The following is a 16,636-nucleotide window of genomic DNA, read 5'->3' on the forward strand; positions in this document are numbered from 1 at the left end:
TCCAGGACTCATTTACACCCATGGAGACAGGAATGATCAGTGTGAGAGGAAACCCAACACACAAACACAAACCTGTGTCTACAACTTGCCAATGAAGAACCTGAGTCTTTCTCATGCTGGGACCTACTACTGTGCTGTTGCCTCATGTGGACACATACTGTTTGGAAATGGGACTAAGCTGGATATTGAGGGTGAGTCACTTCCATTATATAAACAGTAATTCCTACTCCCTTATCAAACCTACGATGAAAACAGAAAAAACATACTAAAAGCTCTGTTTCTGATGTTTGGCACTCTGCAGGTGAGATGGACTCTCTTGTCTTGGTGTATGTCTTGAGTGGAGCTCTGACAGTCACCACCATCCTGGTTATTTTACTGGCTCTCTTAATTTACAAGATGAACAAAACACACAGCTTGAAATCGGGGACAGGTAACAGATACTGCTGATCTTATCTTGTATCTGACAGCTTGTATTTACTGAATTTGGCTTATCATTTAAATTGTTGCTTATGTGTTTCAAAACCAGAGTCGCAAGCAAGATCTTTATTCCCCTCCACAGCAGAAGCAGAGGTAAATTTAATTTGTTTAGATTAGCTATTAAAATTATTATTCAATCCCCTTGTTATTTTATTCATCCTGCGTGTACCTGGGGTGTGTCTGGGTCTTGAAATTACCTGGTGAATATGCACTGCATCTTTTTTTTTTTTTTTTTTACTGGTTTTCACTTGTTTTTCTAGAAATTGTTCTGATTCTTATTAGGATCCATATTGTGATCTGCTTTTCCATATTTTGCTACCAGGGTTACCAAGACGCACACAACCTCCATTATGCTGCTTTAAGTATTGACCTGCCCAACAGATCAAGAAGACAGAGGAACAACACCAAAGATGAATGTGTGTACTCCAGTGTTAGGCAGTAGAATGTTACCTTTTTACTTGTGAATAAGATGGCACATTCTTGGAATCTCTTTCAGTGTGCAATGTACATTTATATGTAGATCTTAAAATAAATAATATTAATATTATATCTTAATATTTTTGCTGTGTAGAGTTTCAAATATAGATATGTGTCCAAGAGCAGCTGATGAAAGAAAAAAATAATATGGAAAAATGCCATCTACTTTTTGTCTCTGGGAATGTCAGTATAAAATTTAAGCCAAGCAGTTTCTATCACATCACACTGATGATCACAGCCACATGTCTACCTGTATCAAAAATAAAATGCCAGACTTGAGATGAAAAACAGAAGACGTTGTGTTCAGTTCCCCAGTGTTTTGGATGGAGACACTGGGGGAGAACAGTTGCAAACACATGATCCTGAGAGTTATTAGTGGACACAATTCTTCTGTGTGAAATGTTTTCAACATGACGGCATCCAACACTGATTTACACTGCAATAGTGATATTGTAGAATACTTAAGAAGTGACAAATTTGATGTGCATGTGAACATGGAGGTTTTTGTGGATCTTTTGCGACAGTCTGGTTCTGACAGTGCACATCATTCGTCCAATGAAAGATCACAGGTATAACAGATACCTGCTGCTTTCAGATGGCTGTAAAGAGAGTCACCAGTGTCTATTTTGTATGTGTGTGTCTATGTGACCAAAATATTATGGAACAAAAATGCACTGAGCAGGTAGTGGATCATGACAGGCACACTCTCTCTCGGCACCAGGATTTCCTCACACTGTGCCACATGGTGAGTAATTGTAGTCGAAGAAATAACCTCAGTACTCCACAGAAAATACAAGTTCACTGGTGTAGTGCTGTGAGAACCATGACAGAAACAAATGGTATTTGGTCTTCTATGTGCACTGTGTGTCAAATAATAAAGCAGATCTAGTCATTGAATACTCGTGTGCTTTTGTTCTGCAAATGGTATCTCTGACACTGTCATGCTTTATGGGTTATACTACTGTGTGAACTGAAGAAAGAATGTGACAGAACTCATCCATGTCCATTACCATATCAGAGAAAGATCCCAGAAATAGAATTAAAGATAATAATAATCCAGCACATGTGACTTGCTTATGGGGATTAATAAGCCTCAGATCCTGCTCTGGGAGCCCCAGCAAAGAACTGAAAATGTTTTTGTGAAATGAATCTGTAGAGCTAAAGCTCAAACAGTGTTGTCTGGAGCATATACTGAAGCCCTGTCTGCTATCATTATCTGGTGGACAACACTTTGCCTGTGCATGGTAAACAGTACAGGGTCTATAACCCAAATGTGCTGGTTTGAAAGGATTCATCCATTTTGCGGAGGAATTCACAAGAGCCATGGTCTGTGACAGGACTATAACCTATCCAGATGATTAAGTATTTGCTTGGCTATAACAGCAAGCTGACACAGCAACACTATATGCTAGCTAGTTAACTTTGTATATTTTGCAAAGCTTGAGATCCACCACTCATGTTTACAGTGACCCTCTACAACAGCAAATTAGTAAATTACGCATTTTAGCGTAAAGTTTTACAGTCTTCAGAAATATTAAATGAACTATGTAGCGCAGAACTGTTGCTGGTGGGACTGTTTGTGTTCAGACCACAGATTTTCCCCCATTGTTTTATTAGATCCCTTTTCAGGTGTGACTATTTCTAAATCACTGAAGGAGAATCATTTTTAGTGACTGTTCTTACAGCATTTATAAAAAGTAATTTTTGCATCATGATATACCATTATAAGTTAGTTTACCATCTAGTCTAAGGTGTGTATATATGGCCTTTGGATATGATTATTAATATATGGGCTCTGAATATGATTTTTTTTTTCAAGAAAGAAAACATAGCCAGCATTAGCAATAACAGCTGGCTATAGAGTGATAGCGGTCCTAGAAGCTCAGCAGCAAACGTAATTCCTTATACTCACTGAGAGCTGTCACCAGGAGTGGAGAGCAGCAGTAATGTTAACTTTTTTGTTTCTATTTCACTTTTCTTCTTCTAACAGCTAGCCCTGGCCCATTCGGTCTCATAATACTACTTTGCAATAGCGAGTCACTTTAGAGTCATGACAACATGACAGGATTGATGAAGTAGCGCTGCCCAGAGTGCATAATAAAACCTTGTCTTGTAAACACAACAATGTCTGAAGCTCTTGGGAAGGACCATTGTTAATGCTAATGTTGGCTATGTAGTAATAGCTAAAATGTACATATATAGCACCTTTAAGGAAGTAGCTGAATTCCTCACTCAGAGTCTACTCCTTGGTATATAATATTGGTCTAATGGTATAATAACTTATGAAAAAAGTGTTGTTATTCCATTCACAGATAATTAAAACAGTTTTGTGTATCATCAAATGTTGAACAATATATCACTGTTGATTATAATTGGGCCTGTCTATGCTACAGTCACTCTGAAACCAGTTAGCACTGTGGTTCTTGGCAGGATGTAAGGTATGTGAACTCTCCCATACTGTAGATTCTCTTTAAGACAAAGACCACTTAAACATCCCAAAACTGTTTCTTTTTCAGATAATGTGTGCTGAAACAGTAATAAGGGAAACTGGTAACAAACATTGACAATGCACTCAATTCTTTTTGTGTAAAACTGCTTTTTATATAATGTCAAAAATACTCAAATTTCTTTTATAGTATAAATTTATTTATCTGCTTGGCATAGTCAAGTCCATTTGTAAAGGTCAGAACTGATACTAGTAATAATACTGAATACATAATAATATTAATAAGATAAATTATGTTTCATAGAATATGTAAAAGCAAGATAAGAAGCTGTTATGTTTTTCTTATATCAATTTGATTCTACTCAAGCAACAAATTGACACTGTAGGTGGCAGCGAACATGTGATCATGCTTCCTATATGGGACATGCTGTAGAGTGTCACCTCTGACTGGCCAATCAAATAAAGTCCTGTCTCTTTAGAGTGGGCAGAGTAACGACCTGTCTTTCATTTGACATGGTAGTTTGAGCACGATGACACCTGCACAGTTTGTCCTCTATGTGATGTGCTTGTTCTCATCACACTGAGACCTGTGATGGAGAACACAGTGTTTTACTGGTTCAAAAGCTCTGAAGAATCTCATCCAGGACTCATTTACACCCATGGAGACAGGAATGATCAGTGTGAGAGGAAACCCAACACACAAACACACACCTGTGTCTACGACTTGCCAATGAAGAACCTGAATCTTTCTCATGCTGGGACCTACTACTGTGCTGTTGCCTCATGTGGACACATACTGTTTGGAAATGGGACCAAGCTGGACATTGAGGGTGAGTCACTTTAACAAGAGGTCGTCTAATATGATGATCTGTGATAGGTACATCTTGTCTTAGATGAGTACAGGGGAAGAAAAGCTTAAAGTTCTATAATGTCTTCTAACTTCTGGATTTGCAGATGAGGTGGAATCTCTTGTATTGGTGTATGTCTTGAGTGGAGCTCTGACGTTCACTACTATCTTCAGTGTGTTATCAGCTTTCTTAGCATTCAAACTGAACAAGAGAAACCGTCAACAATCTACAGGTAAGATTGCATCTTACCGCTCTTATTTAGAAAGAATGTCCTTTAGATGATAACTTTTTCCTGTTTTTTCCAAAACAGAACCTCAAGTAAGATTTTCTTCAAATTCAGAGGTAAGTTGTAAGTTATGATTGACACACGTTAATAGCACGCTTCATGTCTGTCAGGTCTACTACTCTCCACTGTAGTATTTTTTCTTTCAAAGTAACTGATGTTTGCATGATTTTAGCTGAGAATTAATTATTTTTGTGATCAAACTGTATGTCTATGTAAATAAGTGTTTTCTATTTCATCCTATATCCTATATGTAAGTTTAACAGCTGTTTACTTACCAGTGTAGAGGAAACATTGCGAATTCAGCATCCAACGTTTGTGTCTTTATTCACCAAGAGCTGTCCCTACTTCTATTTCCATCACTTATTTCTATCACTTCTTTTCCTATAATGAAGTTAGCATGCTAACTAGCTAGCCTAGGCCTGTCTGTCATCTCGTAACACTAGTTTGCAAGTTAAAAGTTGCGTCCACTCTGCCGTCAGTCCATCATGAGGGGATGCTGACCATAGCTATTTAAACTTCTGGTCCACAGGTTCTCTGCCTCTAAGTTCTCCTGGTTTTCTTAAACCAGAAATCTCTTCCTACTGGTTGTGAACAAACAAGGTGTTGGCTCTGACTCCTTTGCTTGTGCTGTGAACACTGATGAAGTTTAAGTGGTGTCTGTTGTGATTACTCCACAGGCAAACCCATCAAAACATGTTTTTCCACTTCCCAGTACACTTTTATGGGCTTGTGAAAACAGTTTGAGGATTTCCTCTTACCAGATCTAAGAGCTACTTGAAATGAACTGCCATCTACAGGCAAAAATTATGTCTTAGCCATGCTAACAGAACAGCTCTGTGGCAATGTTGGTCAGTCTGTCAGTCCATCACTTTGGTCCAGACTCAAAAATCTCAAGAGAAGATGGTTAGACTGCCATGAAATTTTACAAACAGACACGGTCCTCAAAGGTTGAAACCACCTGACTACAGCCCTGTCTAGCACCACCAGCAGGTCAAAGTGTTCACTGATACAGTTAAGTACAGCCACTTATTGTCTTGTTGATTTCTTGTGTGTGTGTGTGTGTGTGTGTGTATGTTAAGTTCGAATTGGTCATTAGGCATGCTAAAATGCTAAACCAAGATAGTGAACATGCAAACTATGATTAGTTAATTGCCAAAGGTGTAACATGACCAGGTATGTTGTTTTTACTGTTAACATTACAGAGAAACTACACAGTGATTAAAAAAAATAACTGCTTAAGGACTGTAACCACACAACCTACAGGTTGTTAATTGCAATAAATAATAAATAAAGTTGCAATAAATCTAAGCTAATTCAAAGATGACGAGTCTTTATGTTCTTCATATATCTCTCACCATGTAATTCTTCTCAGAAACTAAACTTGACACCATGGGTGGCAATGAACATGTGACCAAGTTTCCAAATTAGGACATACAGTGTCACTTCAGACTGGCCAATCAAACACAGTCCTGTCTATGAAAGTAAAGACAAGTTCAAGATTCTTTCCACTCAGCCACGATGACATCTGCACAGTTTGTCCTCTATCTTACGTGTTTGTTCTTGGGGAAAATGGGTGAGTTGTGTTCTTCTGATTGCAGTTTGAATCTTTTAAAGTGTATGGTCATGTTTTCATGTGATCAAAATGTGCATTCGCTTTCATTTAATTTCAGCCCAAATGACTGAGGTGAAATTCTCTTCATCTGTTCGTCAAGATACACGTTTTATATCAGTTAAAACTGGAGACAACTTGACTTTGCACTGTTTCCGTGAAGATGATGTTGCTTCAAGGTATTACTGGTATAAACAGACTCTGGGCCAAAAACTAAGACTCATCTCTTCCTTCTACAAGTTTGACAAAAATGGAACTTTTCATGATGAATTCAAGAAAGACACACGCCTCACACTGGATACTGGGAGTCGGTAAAAATCATTTGAGATAACAGATCTGCATATTTCAGACTCAGCCACTTACTACTGTGCAAGTAGTTATTCATACAAGTTTGTATTTGCAGAGGGCACTACTGTCAGTGTAAAGGATTTAGGTTTGAACATCCAGGCTTTGGTCCATCAGTCAGAATCTGAGACCATCCAGCCAGGAGGCTCTGTGACTCTCAACTGTATAGTACACACTGAGACCTGTGATGGAGAACACCAGTGTTTACTGGTTCAAAAGCTCTGAAGAATCTCATCCAGGACTCATTTACACCCATGGAGACAGGAATGATCAGTGTGAGAGGAAACACAACACACAAACACACACCTGTGTCTACAACTTTGCCAATGAAAAACCTGAGTCTTTCTCATGCCTGGGACCTACTACTGTGCTGTTGCCTCATGTGGACACATACTGTTTGGATATGGCACCAAGCTGGACATTGAGGGTGAGTCACTTTCTAGCAGATGTTGTCATGTCTTTTTCAGTTGTAATATTCAACATTAAAACTAACAGCTAAGACCTGTAATATCTCCTGGTATCTCACTCACTACAGTTGAAGGAGGCTCTCTTGTCTTGGTGTATTTCTTGAGTGGAGCTTTGGCATTTACCACCATCCTGAGTGTTTTACTGACTTTCTTAATATGTTTCATCAACAAGAGAGACAGCTGCAAATGTGCAGGTAGTGTAGCTGCTAATTTTTTTTTATCGCTCATAGTGTATACTCAACTCAGCACAGCATTACAGCTAGAACACTTCTGAATCTTTTTCAGAGTCTCATGCCAAGATCACCAGCCCCCTCTACAATGAATACAGAGGTATTTTTGTTCACCATTCAACACTATTCAAACATTTAAAAAGTGCAACTTATTAAAAAACCCTTTTTACCTACTTCAGTTACTAAATGGGGATTTTCTGGTTTGTATTTTATTATCAGGCTCAGGAAAATGAAGAAAACATCCATTACGGCAGCTTTAAGGGAACACAGGGTCGACAGGTCTAGAAGACAGAGGAACAACACCGAGGCTGACTGCGTGTACTCAAGAATAAAGCTGTAGAGCTGTTTCTTTGTAACAAGACACACCTTTTATCCGTGTTTCTAAGCAGCCTTAAAAGACACTGAGGTTGTGATATCAATATTTTCTACTTGTGACTATGCTTCTTTAGATATAATTTACTGTTTTTTGTTGAATCATGTTAAACTTTGTCACTGGGGCAGAAAAAATCAAGAGTCTGACACAAACGGTGACTGTGTTTGATAAAAGAAGAGAGGAAACAGAGGAAGAGAGAGTAGTATGACAGAGAAAGCTACAGTATGATATGGTATAAGGTATGACAGATAAAGCAGGTACAGCACTACAAAATCATAAATCTTAAGGAAACTGACAGCCAAGACAAACAACGTTTTCAGAGTCACCTGCCTATAGACATATCAACTAAATAGGATAAGAGCTTATACATAAGAGCTTTTCTGCCTGCTCTGTTCAATGGATTGGAAGCAGGCGGGGCTCAGTTGGAAAAAAATATGTATCTGTGCATTAATCTGAATTTTGCAATATCTGAATCAGAGTCTGACAGTAGTTGTTGGGTTGTTTGCTCATACTGTCAGGACACTGTTGATCAATGTGATCAAAACCACTCCCACAAAATCCTGATGAAACAGATCAGCTGTTTGTGTGTGCTAAACTCCTCATGATAACACCTAAGGATATAATCTTCTGAATTCTAACTTTGATAGTTGCTTATAAATGTTACATCCTATAGAGATGATGGGCTTTATATACGGTGTGATAACTTTGCATAGTTTGAATTTTGTGGCAGTAGTAATAAATATGGTGAAGTATGAGCAAAACCTTCTGCCTGTGAGCCTTACTTTATTTACCAGGTTTTACATAAAACCCTCAGGGCAGGTAATGAGTTCATTTCATCTACTGTATGTGCTGAGAAGAGATGAGGTGCACCCCACCCTTCCAGCCAGTGACTATGACCTCAACTCTGTGTCACTTTAAAAAACGTATCTTGCTGTTATTCTTGCCATTGTGGTGGAAGTGACTTCAGTTGATACAATACAATGTGAAAGAAAAATCAAAACTGACTACAGCCATGCTAGCAGCTGTGTACTTAAGGCCAACTGGTGTGCTGCTAACACTGGCAGCTAACATGCTAACAGTGAAAATGTTTAACAGGTATAATGATGACCACTGTCTCCATCTTTAGTGTAGCGTTTTAGACAAATCACCTGTTTGTCACACAACAAACAGAACACCTGAGGTAGAGAAGTACATTTTCCTCTGTGTGATAAAAAGCACTGCAGCTGTTTCTAACTCAGTGTTTGAGGCAGGAAATGAAGGGAATGCCAGTAATGTAATGTCTGTAGTTTAACCTATATAGAGCTGGTTAGACCTAACTGACTGACACAATTAACATTGACTAAGTTTTAACCTCATTATGAAATGCACATCAAAAATATTTGAGATTCAGTTTTGGTTTTTTTTTTAAAGACAGCAGCCTAACAAAAACAACAAAGTGAGTTTGGTTCATCAGTGAAATAGCCACGGGGCACAGTGTTACAGTGAGAATGTCTATAGTTATTCATATATTCGTAGTTTTTAAAACTACTGCTATTGTTGACAAAGTTGAGGAGCCTTGATGTTCTTTATATACTTCTCCTCATGCAAAGTTTCTCATGAAAGAAACATGACACTAGGCGGCAGTGAACATGTGACCACGTTTCCTTCAGTATGAAGGACGTACATAGTTACTTCTGGTTAGCCAATCAAACACAGTCTTGTCTGTGAAGAGAGTGAAAAGTATCAAGACTCTTCACTCAACACAGCAACCTGAGCACCATGACGCCTGCACAGTTTGTCTTTTATCTGATTATCTGTTTGTTCTTGAGGGAAATGGGTGAGTTGTGTCTTTGTGACTCCAGTTTCTCTTTAAAAAAAAAACAAAAAACGCACAGTGCCCTTTCACTTCTAATAATTTCAGAATGAATGTGTTTAAGTTCTATCACATAGAGGTAAATGTGCATCATTTTTTGTTCTTTGTTAGGTGGTAAATGCTGTCTTGCTAATTGTTGCCATGCCATGTTACTAGGCAGGATGTTGCTAAATTATCATGCCTGCATTTAGTCAATACAGCATCAATGGATGATCACTCCATTGTCAAAAGAGCAACCCTGAACTATTCTCTGCTGTGCATATCAAGGTCCTTCATTCTTCAGTGACTTCAGAGGTGAGAAGAGTCTTTAAGTGCTTCAGATATCTCTCGCCATGTGCTTCTTCTTATAGAAAAGAATCAACATCATTGGTAGTAGTGAACATGTGATCAGTTTTGTCTTTGTTGCCCAATCAGCACAAGTCTTATCTCTGAAGAGTAAAGAATGTAACGGGGTCTGTGTCATTCAACACGACAATTTCAACATGATGACATCTCCAAAGTTTTTTTTCTGTCTGACTTGTTTGTTCTTAGGAAAACTGGGTGAGTTGTGCTTTTTTTTTTTAACCAATTTGTTATAGTGTTTAGTCAGTTCTAACAGGAGGGTTTCTTTCTCTGATTACGAACAAAGTTCTGTCGCATAAAATTAATTGCAAATTTGCTTTTCACTTCAGCTCTGATGAGCAATTTCATCCAGTCCACAACTGTTCATCAAGACACTGCATTTATATCAGCTAATGTTGGAGACAACTTGACTTTGAGATGTTTCTATGACAGTGATGCTGTAAAGTATTACTGGTATAAACAAACACTCGGACAGAAGCTACAACCTATCTCTAATACCTATAAGTTTGATAAAAGTGGCAATTTTCATGATGAATTCAAGGACAATCCACGCTTCACACTGGAAACCAATGCTGGTATGAATCACCTAAAAATCTCAGATGTACAACCTTCAGACTCAGCCACTTACTACTGTGCAAGAGATTATTTATTTATGTTTGAATTTGCGGAAGGAACTATTGTCAGTGTAAAGGGTTCAGGTTTGAACATCCAGGCTTTGGTCCATCAGTCAGAATCTGAGACCATCCAGCCAGGAGGCTCTGTGACTCTCAACTGTACAGTACACACTGGGACCTGTGATGGAGAACACAGTGTTTACTGGTTCAAAAGCTCTGAAGAATCTCATCCAGGACTCATTTACACCCATGGAGACAGGAATGATCAGTGTGAGAGGAAACCCAACACACAAACACACACCTGTGTCTACAACTTGCCAATGAAGAACCTGAATCTTTCTCATGCTGGGACCTACTACTGTGCTGTTGCCTCATGTGGACACATACTGTTTGGAAATGGAACCAAGCTGGACATTGAAGGTGAGTCACTTTATAGCATAATTCTTCTTTTTAGAAGTATATTATTCCCACTTTAAACTTAGGATGAACACTGCTAAAAGCTCTGTAATGTCCTCTGGTGTCTGATTTTGTAGATGAAGACTCTCCTGTCTCTGTGCATTTCCTGGGTGGAGCTGTCACATTTACCACCATTCTAAGTGTTTTACTGGCTTTCTCAGTGTGTGTGATAAACAACGGAAGAAGCTGCCTTTGTACAGGTAACTGGTATTTTCTGTGGAGTATATTGTGTATTTGTTGAAACTGACATGATAAAAAGGAGGGTTTCCTTCTGTTTTTCAGAGTCTTCTGCAAGATTTTCTGATCCCTCCGAACTCAACACAGAGGTACTTTCTTCTTAGATCAAAATAATATATCACAGTTTTTTTTAGCAATACATTTTTTGAGGTTTTCATTTCCGTCATGGATTGCATTGTAATTCACCCCTGTTCCTTACCAGGACTCCCAAAATGAAGACAATCTCTATTACAATGTTGTAAGGGAGAACAAGATCAACAGGAGAAGACGACAGAAGGACGACACCTGCAGTGAATGTGTGTACTTCAGTGTGAGGCAGTAGAGCTGAGCAATGTTCATCTTTTATCTCTGTGTGACAGAACATGACCTAATGTTGACTCTTTTAAAATGTAACGTGGATGTTGTAAAGTTTTGTAAACATGATTTCACTTAAATATGATGAAGTCCAGCTTTCCAATAAACTCATCAAACAAGCTACAACACATGAAATGCAATGAACTATGAACTGCCATTCAAACAAGATCTACAGCCCTGTGAAAGCAAAACCTGTGCCACTGATGGTCCAGTCATAAGTCATCAGAAACAGGCCATTCCTATTAGTAGTGCTGATTGTGCGTCACAAAGAAAGAGCTATCAGCATCGGTTTAATGCTTACATGTGGTCAGCAGTGTAAAGATCAAATCTCTGTATGGGTTTATGAGGACTGGTGATGTTTATTTTAAAGATGATCTGTAACATTTTTGTCTTTGTATATATGTGAGTTCATCTCATTTTACAGTAGATCAGAATAAATTCTTTCTGCTTATCTTGAGTGCAACTTTAATCAGCACAAATTACATGATGTTATATGGCAAGCAACTTGTGTCACTTACTTTCAGCATGAGAATTTGTGTGGTGTGTGTGTGTGTGTGTGTGTGTGTGTGTGTGTGTTCCCACAAACCACAAAATGTTTTCTGCTAGTGTGGTGGACTGTTCTCATGAATGCTCATGAAAGATTTTAAAAACACACACATACAAACAAACCAGTGATAGGGAGTTTCAAAGGATCAGTTTTCCAGAGAGATCAAGGAGGAAGACTTAATATTCAGTTTAGATTAGAGGAAAAACAAAGGTGCTTTTGGGTCAAACACTGCAGAGGCTGGAAGGTCTCGTACAACAAATTAGTCTTGGACATCAGGAGTTAATTAGTCAGAGCTTTATGGCTTTAATCCTTCAGATTTGTGTCCTGATTTAGGTGTAGACGTAGGTTTTCTGTGGAGGCTACAGGAAGTATTCAGATCTAATCTGCTGTGACTGTGTTGTCTTGTAGATGCATTTTTTTTTAAATGTTCAGAACAAGCATACAACTAGAATTACTGCTTTTTGATTGCATGCCTCCAATCAACCAGTCCAGTTACAGTAAGCATGGTCACACTCTTCCGTGTTAAAAGTGTTGCAAAACATTATAATGGTTACAGTGCTAACAGTGAAATAACCTTTGACCTTTTGGACATATGTTATTACTTGTCGGTGTTGTCCAATTAGACATTTGTGTTAAAGTTTGTCATTATTAGTTAAGAATTCTTGAGTTATGCCCAAATGGTTTTTGAGGTACACTGACCTTGACCTTTGACCTTTGACCACCAAATTCTAATCAGTTCATCCTGTAGTGCAAGTGGATGTTTGTGCCAAAGTAATGAAACTCCCTTGAGTTGTTCCTCACATATCATATTCACAAGAATGGATAGATGTGAGGTCACAAGGACCTTGACCTTTGACCTTTCATTCCTGAGTCCAATTGAACATTTGTGCCAACATGATAGAAGAAGGAAGGGCGCATAGACAGACAATTCACAAACATAATGCTCCTGGCAAGGGCTGTCACCGGTGCAGAGGCATAAATACAATATACTCCTACACACAGGAACAACAAAAACTGAGACAGTTACGTACTGTGGCTTCTCATCACTTCAAGATGATTCCAAAGGCACAATGCAGAATGCACAATGAGGCAAAAAAAAAAGAACCACAGAGTAACAGCTACAGGCTTAAAGGAATCATGGGTGCAGGAAAACATATCTGTCCTAAAGCCTATAAATCATGGTGCATGGAGCACAGTGTCCACGTTAGGGCACCATGGAGGAAGCTGATGTTTGAAGCAGGCTTAACACTCCATATCACTAGGAAAGATGTACAATGGGGCACCCTGGTAGTCAAGTGGTGCTCGTTGATGGCTGAAACAGACCCTGTTGACTAGATCCTTCTCATAATGGATCCTGGCAGTAATGACTGTTTGATGCTCATCAGTTGCAGGTTTTTTCCCCCTGGGCCATAATGACCAGTCATTCTTGACTGACTTGTCAAAGGTACTGTCACCACACAGCTCTGGAATCAGACACAAAATCCATCAGGCAACCATTTGCTACTCCTTCACTAACACTCACAATTTTGATATTTGGCTAACAAAAATGGCACTCCAAGTTTTTCACCCTCGCCTTCAGGGTTGACAAGCGTGCTCCAAGAGAGTCAAACCAACATTCCGCCAATTTGGATTTCATCATCCAAAAGTGTGGTAACTTTGCCTAGTACCTCAGCTTCCTCAGTGCAATGGCAGTCACTATCATGCAATCGCTAGCAGTAGGCTCAGCTAGGGCTAGCTGATGATTTCCACAGTTGGTCCTCATCTTTCTTAGGTTTCATGGCTGAAGAAAACTGTACGTCAATCACAACACGGCAGGAAACCTTGCAAGGAGTAAAAAAAGGACCAATACAGAGAGGTGCCTATTGAACTCAGAGAGAGATTACTTCAAAGCATATTTAAAGATTAGAACTTCAAGGGATTTAAGTGGAAGTTTAACGTGTACTCCCCTCCATCACTGAGCCACATATTGGATGATCAGCAATTCCAAGTAAGTTGTTCTCTTTTGAAAGCCTTTTCTGTACAAAAGAAACCAAATATTAACCAAACACATAGAATATAACCCATCAGTGAGATCAGTGTGGTGTTACACTCTGAGTACTCCTTATATTTTGGTGAATTTAAATCTAATACTAAGTTGAGGAGCAACCATGTTCTTCATAGATCTCTCATCATGTAAATCTTCTCAGAGACTGAACTTGAAACTATGCTTGACAGTGAACATGTGATCATGTTTCCATAACAGGACATAGTCTCTTCAGATTGGCCAATCAAACACAGTCTTGTCTGTGAAGAGGGAGACAAGACCAAGACTCTTTTCACTCAAGTCAGCTATTTGAACACGATGACATCTCCAAAGTTTGTTTTATATCTGACATGTTTGTTCTTGTGCAAAGCGGGTGAGTAGTTTTTTTTTTTTGTAGCTCCAACTTTTAGAGTGTATGGTCACTCTTAATGTCTTTGCTTCTTTTTTTCCTAATGTTTTCAGTATAATATACTTATTATGATGAATTAATTTTGTTTTTGTCTCTCCTGTCACTTCAGCTCTGATGGCTAATCTATCCTCATCTATTCGTCAAGAGAAAGATTTTATAGCAGCCTTCTGTTGGTGAAAGTATAATTTTGGAATGTTCCTATGACAGTAATGTGGTAGCTAGGTATTACTGGTATAAAGCAAACTTTGGGGCAGAAACCAAGGCTCATCTCTAGTTTCTACTCATATGATAAAAATGGCACTTTTTATAATGAATGCAAGAACAATCCACGCTTCACACTGGAGACTGGAAATGGTAAAAATCACTTGAGGATCTCAGATTTACGCACGTCAGATTCAGCGACTTATTACTGCGCAAATAGCTTTTCAATAACATTTGAATTTGCAGGAGGGCACTTCTGTCAGTGTAAAGGAATCAGGCTTGAACATCCAGGCTCTGGTCCATCAGTCAGAATCTGAGACCATCCAGCCAGGAGGCTCTGTGACTCTCAACTGTACAGTACACACTGAGACCTGTGATGGAGAACACAGGTGTTTACTGGTTCAAAAGCTCTGAAGAATCTCATCCAGGACTCATTTACACCCATGGAGACAGGAATGATCAGTGTGAGAGGAAACCCAACACACAAACACACACCTGTGTCTACAACTTGCCAATGAAAAACCTGAGTCTTTCTCATGCTGGGACCTACTACTGTGCTGTTGCCTCATGTGGACACATACTGTTTGGAAATGGGACTAAGCTGGATATTGAAGGTGCAGTAACGTTCTAGCAGCAATTGTTTTCATCTGATAAATAGTTAGGATTACTCCCTGATTAAACATATGAACACAGACTAAAAAGCTGCTCTGTAATCTCTCCTCATCTCTGGCTCTCTGCAGATGAGAACTCTCTCGTCTTGGTGTATGTCTTGAGCAGCGCCTTGGCATTCACCATCATCCTGAGTGTTTTACTGACTTTCTTACTGTACATAAGAAAGAGAAACAGCTGCCAGTGTACAGGTAAATTGTGGAGTTTGTATCTGCAGTGTGTAATTACTGAATACACCATTATAGAAATTTTCCACTGTTTTTCAGAATCTCAAGCAAGATTTACAGCCTCCTCCACAACAAATGCAGAGGTAATGCAGTCTTATGTTAACATTTGAAATTATTTCTACCACCATGAAAAATAATTCTGTTGAAACAGTTTTTTAAATGAATGTCACATTCCATATTTTGATTTATTGTTTTTAATATTTCATTGCCAGAGTTGTAAAAATGAAGAAAACCTCCATTACGCTGCTTTAAGGGTAAAAAAGGCTGACAGATCTAGAAGACTGAGGGATGACACACAGGAGGGATGTGTGTATTCCAGTGTAAAGCACATGACATGACTTCAATTCTGTTGCCTTCTGTCTAATTTCACATGTAATTTTACCAAATGATTGATGCAAAGCTTAACCTTGCCATAAACTAATTAAAGAACCTCCTCCAATGACAAGATATAAAGATTTGAAGATTCAGTGTGCTGTGTATTCTTATAACTGTGCTGCTTGTGCTTTTTGCTAATTAACTGAATTACTGTTTCATGACTGAAACCCTTTGCTATTAACGTGCAGTATCCATACTGGAAATGTCACTTTTTATTTGAATTTTGATCATGGAGGAAAAAAAACAGTCTCTGATGACAGGCCTGACTTTAGTATTCACGGTTTGTTCTATAGTGGAAGGGGTTTATAAAATTTTAGGGTGAGGGTAAGGGTGTGTGTATGTGTGCGCACACACAAACCATAAATGTTATCTACCGCTGTTTTGACAAAAATATAAGTTAACAAGGCAGGATTGTTCATTTACGAGAGGCCTATTTGGATCATCTTTTGTCTGTAAAAGTGCTGCAGAAATAAAGGATATTATGATTACGAATTTAAAAAACAGGAGTTCTTATGCGGAGAGATTTACAGTTCTACTCATCTAAGCTGCTCTGTGGATTCCAGGTAAGGGGAGCTCAGATCGCTCTAAGACAGGCCTGATAACATTTGACATTTGCTTCAGATTTGAGAAAAGCACTTCACACTTCACATCAACCGATAAGCCTGCAAAAAATAAAAATCTAATTAATGACACATGTATTTCCCAAACAGAGGAACTTCAATATCTAAGTGAGAGCCTATGTGTATTTACTTCCCCTAATGAAATCTAACTC

General features: G+C 38.6%; 2 protein-coding genes and 2 pseudogenes across 2 annotated transcripts; all 4 read left to right on the plus strand.

Moving 5' to 3' along the window:
- Positions 1–10: 10 nt before the first annotated feature.
- LOC127140258 (immunoglobulin kappa light chain) lies at positions 11–919 on the plus strand (the record flags this gene model as incomplete). The annotated part of the gene is given in 4 exon segments (XM_051068293.1): positions 11–191; positions 302–430; positions 527–570; positions 800–919. Coding segments are annotated over 4 exon segments (474 nt in total), but the record flags the coding sequence as incomplete, so codon positions are not given.
- Positions 920–6,056: 5,137 nt separating this feature from the next.
- Positions 6,057–7,418, plus strand: LOC108896010 (uncharacterized; annotated as a pseudogene).
- A 2,030-nt stretch (positions 7,419–9,448) lies between these two features.
- LOC108896008 (V-set and immunoglobulin domain-containing protein 1) lies at positions 9,449–11,532 on the plus strand. The gene is made up of 5 exons (XM_018695028.2): positions 9,449–9,950; positions 10,082–10,786; positions 10,900–11,022; positions 11,105–11,148; positions 11,262–11,532. The coding sequence occupies exons 1-5, from the start codon at positions 9,893–9,895 to the stop codon at positions 11,379–11,381; spliced, it is 1,050 nt and encodes a 349-aa protein (XP_018550544.1). The 5' UTR covers positions 9,449–9,892; the 3' UTR covers positions 11,382–11,532.
- Positions 11,533–14,301: 2,769 nt separating this feature from the next.
- Positions 14,302–15,942, plus strand: LOC108896009 (uncharacterized; annotated as a pseudogene).
- The last annotated feature ends 694 nt before the right edge of the window (positions 15,943–16,636 follow it).

This window comes from Lates calcarifer, unplaced genomic scaffold (assembly GCF_001640805.2).
Source record: "Lates calcarifer isolate ASB-BC8 unplaced genomic scaffold, TLL_Latcal_v3 _unitig_4052_quiver_2346, whole genome shotgun sequence".
In the NCBI taxonomy this organism is placed as follows: domain Eukaryota; kingdom Metazoa; phylum Chordata; class Actinopteri; family Centropomidae; genus Lates; species Lates calcarifer.

Excerpts from the sequence above, each read along its gene's own strand:
- LOC108896008 (XM_018695028.2), top strand. The coding sequence starts at position 9,893 with ATGATGACATCTCCAAAGTTTTTTTTCTGTCTGACTTGTTTGTTCTTA. Across the intron at positions 10,787-10,899 it reads AACCAAGCTGGACATTGAAG|ATGAAGACTCTCCTGTCTCT; the intron begins GTGAGTCACTTT and ends CTGATTTTGTAG. Across the intron at positions 11,149-11,261 it reads CCTCCGAACTCAACACAGAG|GACTCCCAAAATGAAGACAA; the intron begins GTACTTTCTTCT and ends GTTCCTTACCAG.